The sequence below is a fragment of the Prionailurus viverrinus genome, chromosome A1 (assembly GCF_022837055.1).
Source record: "Prionailurus viverrinus isolate Anna chromosome A1, UM_Priviv_1.0, whole genome shotgun sequence".
Classification (NCBI taxonomy): Eukaryota; Metazoa; Chordata; class Mammalia; order Carnivora; family Felidae; genus Prionailurus; species Prionailurus viverrinus.
Window position 1 is genome coordinate 142,964,143 of NC_062561.1, and position 13,427 is coordinate 142,977,569.

Below are 13,427 nucleotides of genomic sequence, written 5' to 3' on the forward strand. Positions count from 1 at the left end.
AGTGTGGTTAGGAGTATATACTCAAAGGTGACAAGAGAGAGAGTAAATTCCCCATTCCCTTGGCTTTCTGATGAGGCCAAGCGAATACTGGATGAAGTGCAAGTGGAGGCACTGATGGACAAACCACTGTCTCTGGCCAAAGGTGCCAAAATATTGAACCTACAAAAATCATGGCCACTGAAGAAAATAGGGGAATCCCAGAAGGGAAAGGGCCTGGAGATGGGCTCCTCAAATAGTCTCTACCCACATCTCTGACTAACTCCTGAACCATGCAAGCAGAGAATAGACTCAAAGTAGTTCAGCAGAAGACAAAAAATATGACATGAGACTGACTGAAGCTGCTGCTTAAGAAATAGAATTTACAATTTGAACTCTTCAAGGTAAGCACCTTCAAAATACCACCTGTGATGTAAAAATAAAAGAATACACAGCTTGTGAGTTCAATCCCCGTGTCCAGCTCTGTACTGACAGCTCAGAGCCCGGAGCCCCTTCAGATTCTCTGTCTGTCTGTCTGTCTCTCTCTCTCTCTGCCCCTCCCCCACTCACACTCTGTCTCTCTCAAATAAATAAACTTTTAAAAAATTAAAAAGAGGGGTGCCTGGGTGGCGCAGTAGGTTAAGTGTCCGACTTCAGCCAGGTCACGATCTCGCGGTCCGTGAGTTCGAGCCCCGCGTCGGGCTCTGGGCTGATGGCTCAGAGCCTGGAGCCTGCTTCCGATTCTGTGTCTCCCTCTCTCTCTGACCCTACCCCGTTCATGCTCTGTCTCTCTCTGTCCCAAAAATAAATAAACGTTGAAAAAAAAAATTAAAAAAAAATAAATAAAAAATTAAAAAGAAAAACAAGTCAGAAACAAAATTCAGAACTCTTTAAAAAAAAAAAAAAAGAGGGGCGCCTGGGTGGCGCAGTCGGTTAAGCGTCCGACTTCAACCAGGTCACGATCTCGCGGTCCGGGAGTTCGAGCCCCGCGTCGGGCTCTGGGCTGATGGCTCGGAGCCTGGAGCCTGTTTCCGATTCTGTGTCTCCCTCTCTCTCTGCCCCTCCCCCGTTCATGCTCTGTGTCTCTCTGTCCCAAAAATAAATAAACGTTGAAAAAAAAAAAAAAAAGAATGAAATCTTGCCATCTGCAGTGACATGGGTGGAGCTACAGAGTATAATGCCAAGTGAAATAAATCAGTCAGAGAAAGACAAATACTCTACGATTTCACTCATATAGGGAATTTAAGAAACAAAACAAAAGATAAGAGAGAGAGAGAGACAAGACACAGACTCTTAATTATAGAGAACTGGTGATTACCACAGAGGAAGTGGTTGGGGGGGATGGATTAAATAGGTGATGGGGATTGAGGAATGCATTGGTCATGGTGACCACACAGTAATGCATGCAAGTGTTGAATTATTATACTGTACACTGAAACTAAAAAAGAAGAGAGATAATCACCAAAATTTCCCTAATTTTGATCAAAGGCAGTAATTCATAGATGTAAGACATACAATAAACACCAGGCCAAATGAACACAAAGAAGCTCAAACCAAGACAACTCAGAGTTAAAGATGAAAAGCAAAACATGAAAGCATCATGAGAAAAATGACAAATTACATAAGTGGTATCAATTACCCAGTTAACAGGGATACTGCATAACGAATCAGAGGATCTTTGAAGCATCTTTAGAGTGCTAAAAGGAAAACAAACAAACAAACAAAAAAAACCACAACAACCCATATAACCCAGAATTCTATGACCAGTGCAAGGATCCTTTAGGAACAGAGGTAAAATGGAAACACTTTCAGAAAAGAGATTTTAGCAGCAGCAGATCTGCACCACAGCAAAAGCCAAGGCAAAACTTTAAGGCAGGAAGATAATGATACTGATAGAAATGTGGATCTTTACAATACAAAGAGAACGCTGGAAATAAGTGACACTTTTTTCTGTTTTCTTCTCTTAATTTCTTTATAAATCATGAAAATTTAAAGCAAAAATTGCACTGTCTTACGACGTTTTTAATCTGACACAAATAAAGCTAAACAAAAGACAGAAGGAATTGGATGTATACGGTTGCAAGATTTCTATATTTTAAGTGAAGAAATACAGTATTAAATAAAACTGACTGCAAAAAGCTACGAATGAATACAGTAGGGTCGCCTGGGTGGCTCAAATCGGTTAAGTGATTTCGGCTCAGGTCAGGATCTCACGGTTCTCGGCTGAAGGCGCAGAGCCCTGCTTGGGATCCTCTCCCCTCCTCTCTCTTTGCCCCTCACAAGCTCTCTCTCTCTCACTCTGTCTCTTAAAATAAATAAATAAACTTTAAAAAATAAGAATAAATACAGTCAACAATTTAAAAAAAGTGCAAAGATAAACAGGTTAAAAATAAAAACAAGAAAAGTTTAAATGGGATTTCCTGCAAACCAAAGGGAAGAAAGGAAAAAAGAAAACAAAAAAGACAAATAGAAAATAAATAGTATAATAGTACACTCAAATCCAAACATACCAATAATTACATCAAGTGTTAAAATAATAAACAATCCAATTCAAAGGCACGGTTTGACAAAATGGATGGGGAAAAGATGGAACTATGTTCTGGCAATAAGAGATGCACAGGACATTCAAAGACACAGACAGGCTAAAAGCAAATAGTTGGAAAAAAGATATACCGGACAAAGGGATGAGAAGGCTGGAGTGGCAACATGAATAACAAATCAAATAGACTTTAAGACAAAAAGTGTCACCAGGGATAAAGAAGGACCTTTTTTAGGGTAAAAGGGTCAAGTCATTACGAAGACACGCAGAGTGAGGCGTGATGGGAGTGCCTTAAAATTTATGCAAGAAAATGACTAAATAAAGGGAGAAATGAACAATTTCAGAATCACGACTGGGAGATTTAAAATCCCCCTCCTAGCAATCAGTGGAACACTAGACAACAGGTCAGTAAAAATAATTTTAAAAATCTAAACACTAACGACCCACATTTAAGTAACACGGATAGAAATGTATATCCAACAATAGCAGAATACACATTCTCTACACCAACTGCACATGGTATGCACACCAAAATAAACTATGATGATCTATAATAACAAGTTCTCATAAATTTTAATAATGAAATAAAACTAAATATGCTTTAGGACTAAAATGGAAGAATGTTACAAAGCAATTAATAGTAAGATCATTCAGATAACCCTTCCACCCTCAAAATGAGGAAATTAAACAACATACTTCTAAATAATCCATGAGTCAATAAAGAAATCATAAAGTAAAAATATTTTTAACTAAACAATGAAAATCTATAAAATTTAATTTGAAAAATGCAAATGAAACAATGTTTAGAAGAAAATACATAGTATTTTATATTAACCAAAAGTTTTGATCTGCGTTTCCAACTCAAGATATTAAAAAAAGAACCTCACCTTAACTATGTCTTTTGCAAATTCAGGTCCCAATTTCAAAATAATAAAACTATTTAGACTTTTTTTTACATGTAAATAATGCTTTCATTTTCTAAATGACCACTAAGTAACATAGAGATTTATTCCCTTTGTTTTTAAAAGGAAGCATGTTAAAAATAATTAGCTATTTTGACATTCTCTAGATGTTCGAGCAGCTCAATACTGTTAGAACTGTCCTGTTTATTTTTGTTTTCAAGAGGAAAAAAGTCAGCTTTCTTAGGTGACTTTTATACAGGTAAAGGACATTCATATATTTCAGTTTTCGTGTTTTTTCCCACTTCAAGAAAAACATAACCATGTTCATGTTCAAAGACTGACAAAGTAATTGTCAGTAAATTAATTTTTAATATTAAAAAGGAACCCCAAATTATGTATAAATCTGAAGTATAAAAGATAAATACAAAAGTCAATAATCATTTAAAAAATCAATGACATACAAAACAGAAAAAAGTAAATGGATAAAACTAAAAGCTGTTTTTCAAAAGGTCAATACAATTGATAAGCCTCTAATTTGATCAAGAAAAAGAGATGACAAAAACTACCAATTATCAGGAAGAGTAAATATCACTGCAGAGGGTACAGACATTAAAAAAATACTAAGGGAATATTTTTAACAATTTCATGTTACTAAACTGACAACCCGGATGAGATGGATAAATTTCTTGACTGACAAGTTACTAACAGAGATCCAAGAAGAAACAGAAAATCTAAATAGCCCTGTGTTGGGGATCCACCAAGACCATCTTCAGGTTGGATGACTGGCTAGAAGGGTTTATAGCACTCAGAAAAGTTGTCATACTCAGGGTTATGATTCATTACAGCAAAGGAATACATAGTAAGATCAGCAAAAGGAAAAAGGTACATGGGGTGAAGTCCAGAGGACACCAGGCACAAGCTTCCAAGAATCCTAACAGTGGAGTCACATAAGACCTGCTTAATCCCTTCAGCAACAATGTATGACAACATGTACAAAATGCCACCAACCAAGGAAACTTGACAAAGAAAGACTATCCAAAGTATTTATTAGGGATCAGTCATGTAGATCCTGTACAACTACACATATTGTCATCACTACGTAGGAGATCAGTAACTAAAGCTCCAGAACAGGAAAAGAAAATGTAGGTGTTTACCAAAAAGTGATAAAACACTTTTATCAGACAGAACAGTCCAACAGCTCAGTTTGACCAAGCCAGACAATGAGCAGTCATGAAAATATATCTTTTGGGGGAATGTACGGGGTTTGAGCAACCCAAGTCTGCTGAGTTAACTATTTCCCACAGTGGTTTATACCAAATAAACAATTTGAACTCATAATTTAAAACCTTCCTATACAATAAACTCCAAGCACACTTGACTTCACACTAAGGATAAAATAATACCATATTAGGATAAAATAATTCTACACATACTCTTTGAGACAGCAAAGGAGAAATACATCCCAACTCATTTTACAAAGCCAGTATTAACCTGATTACCCTGATATCAAAACAAAAGCCACTGCAAATAAAATACATATAGACGCAATAACATATAGACGCAAAACTCCTTAATAAAAAGATGCCAAACCAATTCTAACAATATAAAGATTTAACACAAGACGACCATGAGGGACCCACCCCAGGAATAAAAAGGTTTAACTAGTGAAAAATCAATCCTAGTCATTTACCACTATCAAGAGAATAGAGAAAAATCATATAATGTCAAAAGTTACAGAAAAAGCACTTGGAAAAATTCAAAACTCATTTGCCATAAAAACTTTCAGCAAACTATGGGTAGAAAGAACTTCCTCAACATGATTACAGACAGCTGCAAAAAAAACCTATAGCTAATATCATATTCAAAGATAAAAGGCACAGTGCTTTCTACATGAGAAACAAGGCAAGGATAACTATTCTCATCATTTTTATTCAATACTGTAATGTACGGTGTACTCAATGTAATATGACAAGAAGAAAAAAGAACAGAAAAGTAAAATTACATTTGTACATGATATGATCCTTTATGTAACAAAGCCTAAGAAATCTATAAAATAGCTATCAGAGCTAATAAGTGAATTTAGCAAAGACACAACACAAGATCAATATACAAAAATCAATTCTTTATGCTAGCAATAACCAATTGGGAAATGAAATTAAAAAGACAATGTTGTTTAAAATAGCCTTCAGGGGTGCCTGGGTGGCTCAGTCGGTTAAGCATCAAACTCTTGATTTGGGCTCAGGTCATGATCTCACAGTTCATGAGTTCAAGTGGCCCCCTCCCCCTGTATCAGGCTCAGCACTGACAGTGTAGAGCCTGCTTAGAATTCTTTCTCTCTCTCTCTCTCTCTCTCTCTCTCTCTCTCTCTCTCCTCTCTCTCTCTCTCTCTCCCCACACCTTCATCTCTCTCCACTCCTCCCTCACTCACACACTCTCTCTCAAAATGAATAAACTTAAAAACAAATTTTATATATTTTTTAGGTTTATTTCTTTTGAGAGAGAGAGAGAAGGCACACGCACCAAAGGGGCAGAGAGGTGGTGGGAGGGAGAGAGAGAGAATCACAAGCAGCCTCCACACCATCAACAGAGTCCGATGTGGGGCTGGAACTCACAAACCACGAGATCATGACATGGGCCAAAATCAAGAGTTGGACACTCAACCAACTGAGCCACCCAGGTGGCCCTCAAAATAAATGAACTTTAAAAAAATAAACAAAACAGCTTTCAAAACTACTAAAAAACAAATTTAAAATACATGCAAAACTTGAATACCAAAACTATAAAATACTGCAAAAGGAAATTAAAGAAGACCACATTTGTGGACTGGAAGACTTAATATGGTAAAGACAGCAATTTTCCCCAAATTTGATTTATCAATTCAATGCAAACAAAATCAGTCCTAACAGGCTTTTGAGGAAACTGACATGCTAATTTTAACACTTACATAAATAAAAAGACAAAAGACCCAGACTAGCCAAAAAAAGGTTAAAAAAACAAAACCAGGCTGGAGTGCTTACACTACCTGACTTCAAGACTTACAACGTGACTATCCAGTAAACAAGGCAGTGTGGTATGGCAAATAGATCAACGGAAAAGAAAGGAGTCCAGAAACATACTTGCACTTACATGATCAAGAATTTTTCACAGAAGTAGCAAGGCAATTCAAGGTGGAAAAGACAGAGTCTTCTTAAAAAGTGATACCAGAACAAATGAATACCCAGAAAAATCAATAAATAAATCTTGAACCTTACTTACCTCACATCACACACAAAATCTAATTTGAAATGTGCTGTGCAAGAAAAAGTTAATAAAGCAGGCCAAAGAATGCTATCCTTAGAAAGTCTGCTTTCAAAGTTGGCACTGACTGGGATCCGGGAACTTGAATTTTAGGGGTATTCCCACAATTCCCTGATAAGGGTGGTTTACAAACAATATGGTTTATGCTCAACATTTGCTTTTTTTTAAGGGAGTTTGGAATTTTGGTACATGCTAGGCAGTTAATGCCTCCATGAACAGCCCCCCAGTAAAAGACTTGGGCACTGAATCACTAATGAGCTCTCCTAGTGGACAACACCTCACACTTTTTGTCACAATTGATGCTGGAGGAATTGATTATCACTGGGAAAATCACTGGAGAAAGATACTTGGAAGCTTGCATCTGGTTTCCTCTTGACTTTACCACAAGCACCTCTTTCAGGGACTGATTTTATTATGTACCTTTCATTGTAATAAATCATAGCTATGAGTATGACTATATCCTAAGTCCTATGAGTCCTCCCAGTGAATCATCGAACCTATGGATCACAGACCTATGGACACTGGATCCAAACATGGATCATTGACCTAAATATAATAGCTACAACTATTAAACTTTTAGAACACACCAGGAAAAATCTTTGACATTAGGTTAGACAAAGATCTCTTAAAAAGGTCACCAAAAACCATGAGGTACAACTGAGAAAAAAACAGATAAAATGGACTTTATCAAAATCAAATGTTTGTTTTTTAAAAGATATTAAGAAAACAAAAAGGCAAGCCACAGACCAAGAGAAAATAAATAATAATAAATAACCATGTATCTGAGAGAAGACTAGAACCAGAATTCTTATGCTTTAATTATAAAACAAAAAAGATACGAACATTTTAGAAGAGATATGACTAACCAATAAATCATAAAAAATGTTCAACGGCACTAAATATAGGAAAATGTAGGGGCGCCTGGGTGGCTCAGTCAGTTAAGTGTCTGACTTCAGATCAGGTCATAAACTCACCGTTGAGTTCAAGACCCACATCGGGCGTTGTCAGCAAAGAACCCGCTTTAGATCCTCTGTTTCCCTCTCCCCCAGCCCCCCTCTCAAAAATAAATGAACATTTAAAGGAAAAAAAAAAAAGAAAATGCAAATACATGCACAATGAAATACCATTATACAGCTACCAAACTGGCTAATGTTAGAGTCTAATAAGGTCAAGTGTTGGGACGGATGTGAACCAACTGGAACTCCCATACAATTGGTGGTGGGAATGCAAATGATACAGCCACTCTGGAAAACTCTATGACACTATTTCCTAAAAACTAAATATACAGGGGCGCCTGGGTGGTTCAGTTGGTTGAACATCTGGCTCTTGATTTTGGCTCAGGTTATGATGTCACGGTTTGTGGGTTCCAGCAACACAGGGCCTGCTTGGGATCCTCTCTCTCCCTCTCTGGGTACCGCTCCCCTGCTTGCTCTTGCACTCTCTCCCTCTCAAAATAAATTAATAAACTTAAAAAAAAATTAAATATACATTTCCCAGACAATGCAACTTATCTATCCCTAGGTAATTAGAAAAGAAAAAGTTAAAGAAAATTAAAATACAAGAAAAATTAAAAATTAAAATACATGACCACATACAGCATTTTATTCAGGTGTATTTCAAAAGGTAAAATTGAAAATTGTAAAAATATCAGATTACAGCAAAAAAGGAACAAAATGGGAATACATGAAATAGTACAGATGAATCTCAGATTTGAAGGTAAAAGGAGTCAAATTCAGGGCACCTGGGTGGCTCAGTCTATTAAGCATCCAACTTCGGCTCAGGTCAGGATCTCGAGGTTCGGGTTCAAGCCCTGCACCAGGTTCTTTGCTGACAGCTGAGAGCCTGAAGCCTGCTTCAGATTCTGATTCTCCCTCTGCCCATTCCTCCCTCTCTCTCTCTCTCAAATATGAATGAATGAATGAATGAATGAATGAATGAATGAAACATTTAAAAAATAAGGACTAAAACTCAAGAGACATGTACGGTTTAATTTATAAGAAATTCTGTACGGTTTAATTTATAAGAAATTCTAAAAATGACAAAACTCATAACCAAAAGCAGATCAGTGATTGCATGGAGACTCAAAATGGATCACAGCCCTATATATAAAAGTTAAATCTACAAACTGTTAGGAAAAAAGACAAATATAAATCTTCCTGACCTTGGATTAAGCATCCATTTCTTAGATACGACACCCAAGGCATAAGGAAACAAAGAAAAAATAGAAGTGGAATTCATGAAAATTTACAATGTCTGTGCTTCAAAGGACACAATCAAGAAAATGAAAAGATAATCCAGAGAATGGGAGAAAATATTTGCAAATTTGACAACAGATAAGAATCTAGTATTCAGAATATATAAAGAACTCTAACAATAAACAACAGAAAGAAAACCCAATTATAAAACGGTAAAAAGATCTGAACAGACATTTTTTCAAAGAAGATGCAGAACTGGCCAAGAGACAATCAACAGTTTTTTATTAGAGAAATGTGAATCCAAATTGCAAAAGCAGTAATGAGATTCCACTTCACACCCTTTAGGATAACTCTAATCTAAAAGACAGTGATTTTTTTTCAAAAAAGAAAAATTAGTATTGGTGGGGATGTGGAGAAATTATAACTCACATACAGTATTGGTGGAAATGTAAAATGATGCAGCGCTGTGCAAAAGAGTTTGGCAAGTCCTCAAAAAATCATACAGTAACCATATCACAGTAACCAGAAATATCACTCCAAGGTACACATACGAGAGAAGTGAACACATAGGTACACACACAAACTTGTACAAAGTGTTGTACTATTCATGATAGCTAAAAAGTGGAAACAACTGAAATGTCACTGGTGAATGAGTACACAAAATTCAGGATGTCCGTACAACGGAGTATTATTCAGCAATAAAGAGAAATGAGGTATTGATGTACACTACAACATGGGTGGACTTCGAAAACATTATGCGAAGTGAAAGAAGCCAGATACAAAAGTCACGCCCCGTACAACTTCATTTATATGAAATGCCCAAAAGAGGCAAATCCATAGAGATAGAAAGTAGATTCATAGTTGCCTAGGGCTGGGGGCACAAGGAGTGACTGCAGATGAAAGCAGGATTACTTTTTGAGGTGATAAAAATACAGAAGAAGGAAATGGCAGTGATGGTTGTACAATTTGGTAAATCACTGAATGGCCCACTTTAAAAGTTTATGGCATGTTAACTATATTTCAAAGAAAAATGACTTTTAAAAAGCAAAAATAATACCCATATATTTTTAGGCGATTTTAGCATTATTTAGAAGTAAAATGTATGATAACTTAGGAAAAGGTAGGAAGGAGAAAATGGAAATTTACTGTCATAAGGTTTTCAAAGTATATATGAAAGGTTATAATGTTGATTAAAAGTGAAAAAGTCCCTTATATCCTTAATTTCTATTTCTTATAATCTACCTATCTCTACCTAAAACATCTGCTCTGATGACACTTAGTCCTTGAAAATATTCTTCAGTGAAGACTGCTACTCCTACCAAACTTTCCAGACTCAAAAAGAGAACTAAGCATATTCCTCAAACTGTTGGCAACAGGCAAAGAAGAAGCATGTGTGCTGGCATTTTCATTCTCATGTATATATCACTACTTCCTACTGAGTAAACATGATCCTCCAATCACTACCTACATCAGTTGACAGTGAAATCCATGAGAGATGTGGTCATTAATTCTCTTCATTCCTACCTTCTGTTGTTTTGAAATACAAGCCGTTTGCTCAGATCAATCTCTCATCCCCTTCACTGAACTCTTCATCCTACTCATCTTACTCAATGGCTTCTACATTGGCTCATATTTTTCTTTTGCACTCTACCAAAAGTCACGAGTCCATTTGACCCAACATTACCTTGGCCTCAAAGTGCTTTGAATTCCTGATTCAAACACCACGTGTAAACCTACACAGAGACAAGCACTCAAAGGCTCACACTACATCCTGCCTTCTGCTCACCTCCTACTGTACAGAGGCAGGGTATACCATGTTTCAAAAAGAGCCCTAGATTTGGAGTGATAATACTTGGGTTCAAACACTATCCTACTACTGAATGAACTTAGGTCTATTTCAATGGACATGTGCTATCTTTTTTTTTTAAGTTTATTTATTTATTTTGAGAGAGAGCATGAGTGGGGTAGGAACAAAGAGAGAAGGGAGGAGAATCCCAAGCAGGTTCTGCACTGTCAGCATGGTGTCTGATACAAGGCTCAAACTCACTAACCATGAGATCATGACCTGAGTCAAAACCAAGAGTTGGACGCTAACCCAGGGGCCCCTGGATATGTGCTATCCTAATATTAAGTCCCGAGAGCAGAACACCAACTCAACTGGCTTCTACGAATATGCAAGTTACCTTCATTCACCCAGGTGAATTAATTTCAATTTATTTTTCACATTCCCCATCCAAAAATCCAAATACTGTTTATTCTATTTAAGACTATGAACATTTTACTTAGAGCAAAAGAAATCTAGTGATACTTAAGGATCTTATGTCACATTTCAAAGTAACAAAAAGTATATGATTCTTTTACAACAGAAAGAATTATGAAAATTATGAATCAAAACAATACCTCAATATTTTTACTGGCCACATTCTTCACAACAGCAGGAAACAGTTCAGATGCATTTTTCCCTTTTGCAATCATCTGAAGAATAAAAGTGGAGTATTAGAGTTGAAATCTTTTATAAATTAGTCTTTTGAAAATAAAACATAAATTCTACATACATTAAATATTTAGAAAATTGAATCAGCAAATAAGCTATGGAATTCACAAGCTGAAGTCTTTTTGAATCATTTTACTTATCCCAATTATCTGTATCAAAGAACAAATAAAGTCTTGAGTATCAATATAAATATACAAATACACAGACACATTAAAGAAGAAATATATAGTAGTTCAAGACATACAATAAAACATTTACAATAGTTTTCTCTGGCTAATGAGGCTGTAAATACTTTAAAAATATTTGTACTGTTCTTTATTTTCCAAGCTCTTATATTAAAGTTATACATTGGCAATGGGGGTGGCGGGGAATAAACGTTATTTTGGACAAACTATTTCCCCCTTGGCTTTCATTTCATAGGTTTCCCTATCTCCAACCATTACATTTCAAAGTTCTCTTCACCAAGTCCTCTCCTCTGCCCGCTAAGTTCTGTATATCACCATCTTTTCAGGCTACACTATTCTACAATCTCTGAAACTCGTAACATTTCATTCACCCTCATGACTTAACTCTCACACTATAGGGATCAATTCCCCAAACTCTAGCCCTAACTCTGGGTCCTAGTTACACTTCTGTAACTGGACATCATTAGATGTCTCCCTCATCTCAAACTTGCTAAAACCAAACTCATTTTTCATGATAAAATAGCATTCATGCTAGAACTTCCTATTTCCACCAATTTTCCCAGATACCAGAAACCACAGATTTTTTCTGGTCTCTTCCCACATGTACAGAGTAACTAGGTCCTGTTGTGATTTCTTTGTACTATCACATTAATCCTTTCTCACTGTTACTATCCTAAAATAGGTCAATATCATCTCACAAAGGTCTTTTCCAACAGTCTCCTGCTCCTGTTCATAATGTACCACACTGACAGTTTCACATGCTTAAAACACTACTGTGTACCTGTCAGCCCCTCTCAAAGATTTCAAAAGCCCTTGGCTCCTGAAAGTCCAAACTATTTCACTTAATATTAAATGCCCTCACAATTTACAACATCCCTCTTGAGCACAGCAACAATTATTGTTCTACACCAACACTATTATCAAAGTAAACTGACCTACTCACTACCAGAACATTCTCTGGCTACTCTATGCCTTATCACACCCCCAAGTCAATTCTTTTTACTTTCCACAATTCTCCAAAATTCTAATCATTCTCCCTCCCTAGAGCCACCCAAAAATACCTGGCCCACATTGCTGTCCAATTCTAATTTCCTCTAAAATTTTTAAACTCACACTCTTCATTTGTGCTGTTTTATTTCTATTTACTGTAGTTTTATGTCTACCTGTATCCCCATTTCCTTCACTCTCATTCTCGGAATATATCTTTATGTCGTTTAACAGTCTACACTTTGGTAGCTACAAAATAAAGTTTAACAACAGGATCATTTTCTGGAAAGGGATTCTTCATGAATTATACACCATATCTAAAAACTATCTTAAAAAAGATAGTTTTTATAAAATCATGACAAAAGTTTTATTATATACTATGTGATATTTTAAGCATTCAAATCCCAATTAGCATTTTTTCAATAAGATCTTTCTACATAACAGCTTAAAAACACTCCAATATAAGCTAATCCTTTCATATTCTGTTTCCTTACCTGTCACATTATGATTTGAATATTCTGTGAAACCTACTGCATATTACAGAAGGTTCACAAATAATGCAGCTAAAACATCTTTATTATGATTTTTACACCTCCCTCAGTTTCCTCACCTGTAAAATGAGGAGAGAGGGAACAAATGTTTTTGGGCCCATGCCTTCAGTTATTCAGTGAATACCTGAAGTTGAAGATCCTGTCCTATTACATCCTATTCCAAGGATTCCCTAACTGTTCTACAGGAGGTTATTCAAAAAGATGTTAATACATGAGGGAAGAAAAAAACCCTACAGTCAAGTTCATTCAACAAATGTTTGCTGAAAGGACACTACATGCCAAGGAGTACTGTAGGCCTTGG

General features: G+C 36.2%; 1 protein-coding gene across 3 annotated transcripts in view; it reads right to left on the reverse strand.

Annotated features, from left to right (window-relative positions):
- Positions 1 to 13,427, reverse strand: part of AP3B1 (adaptor related protein complex 3 subunit beta 1) — a 261,409-nt gene that overhangs the window by 202,347 nt on the left and 45,635 nt on the right. For all 3 annotated transcript variants that reach the window (XM_047853236.1, XM_047853230.1, XM_047853242.1), the window contains exon 3: positions 11,310 to 11,384. In XM_047853236.1, coding sequence (XP_047709192.1) covers positions 11,310 to 11,384 — 75 coding nt within the window. The remainder of the gene's footprint in view (positions 1 to 11,309; positions 11,385 to 13,427) is intronic.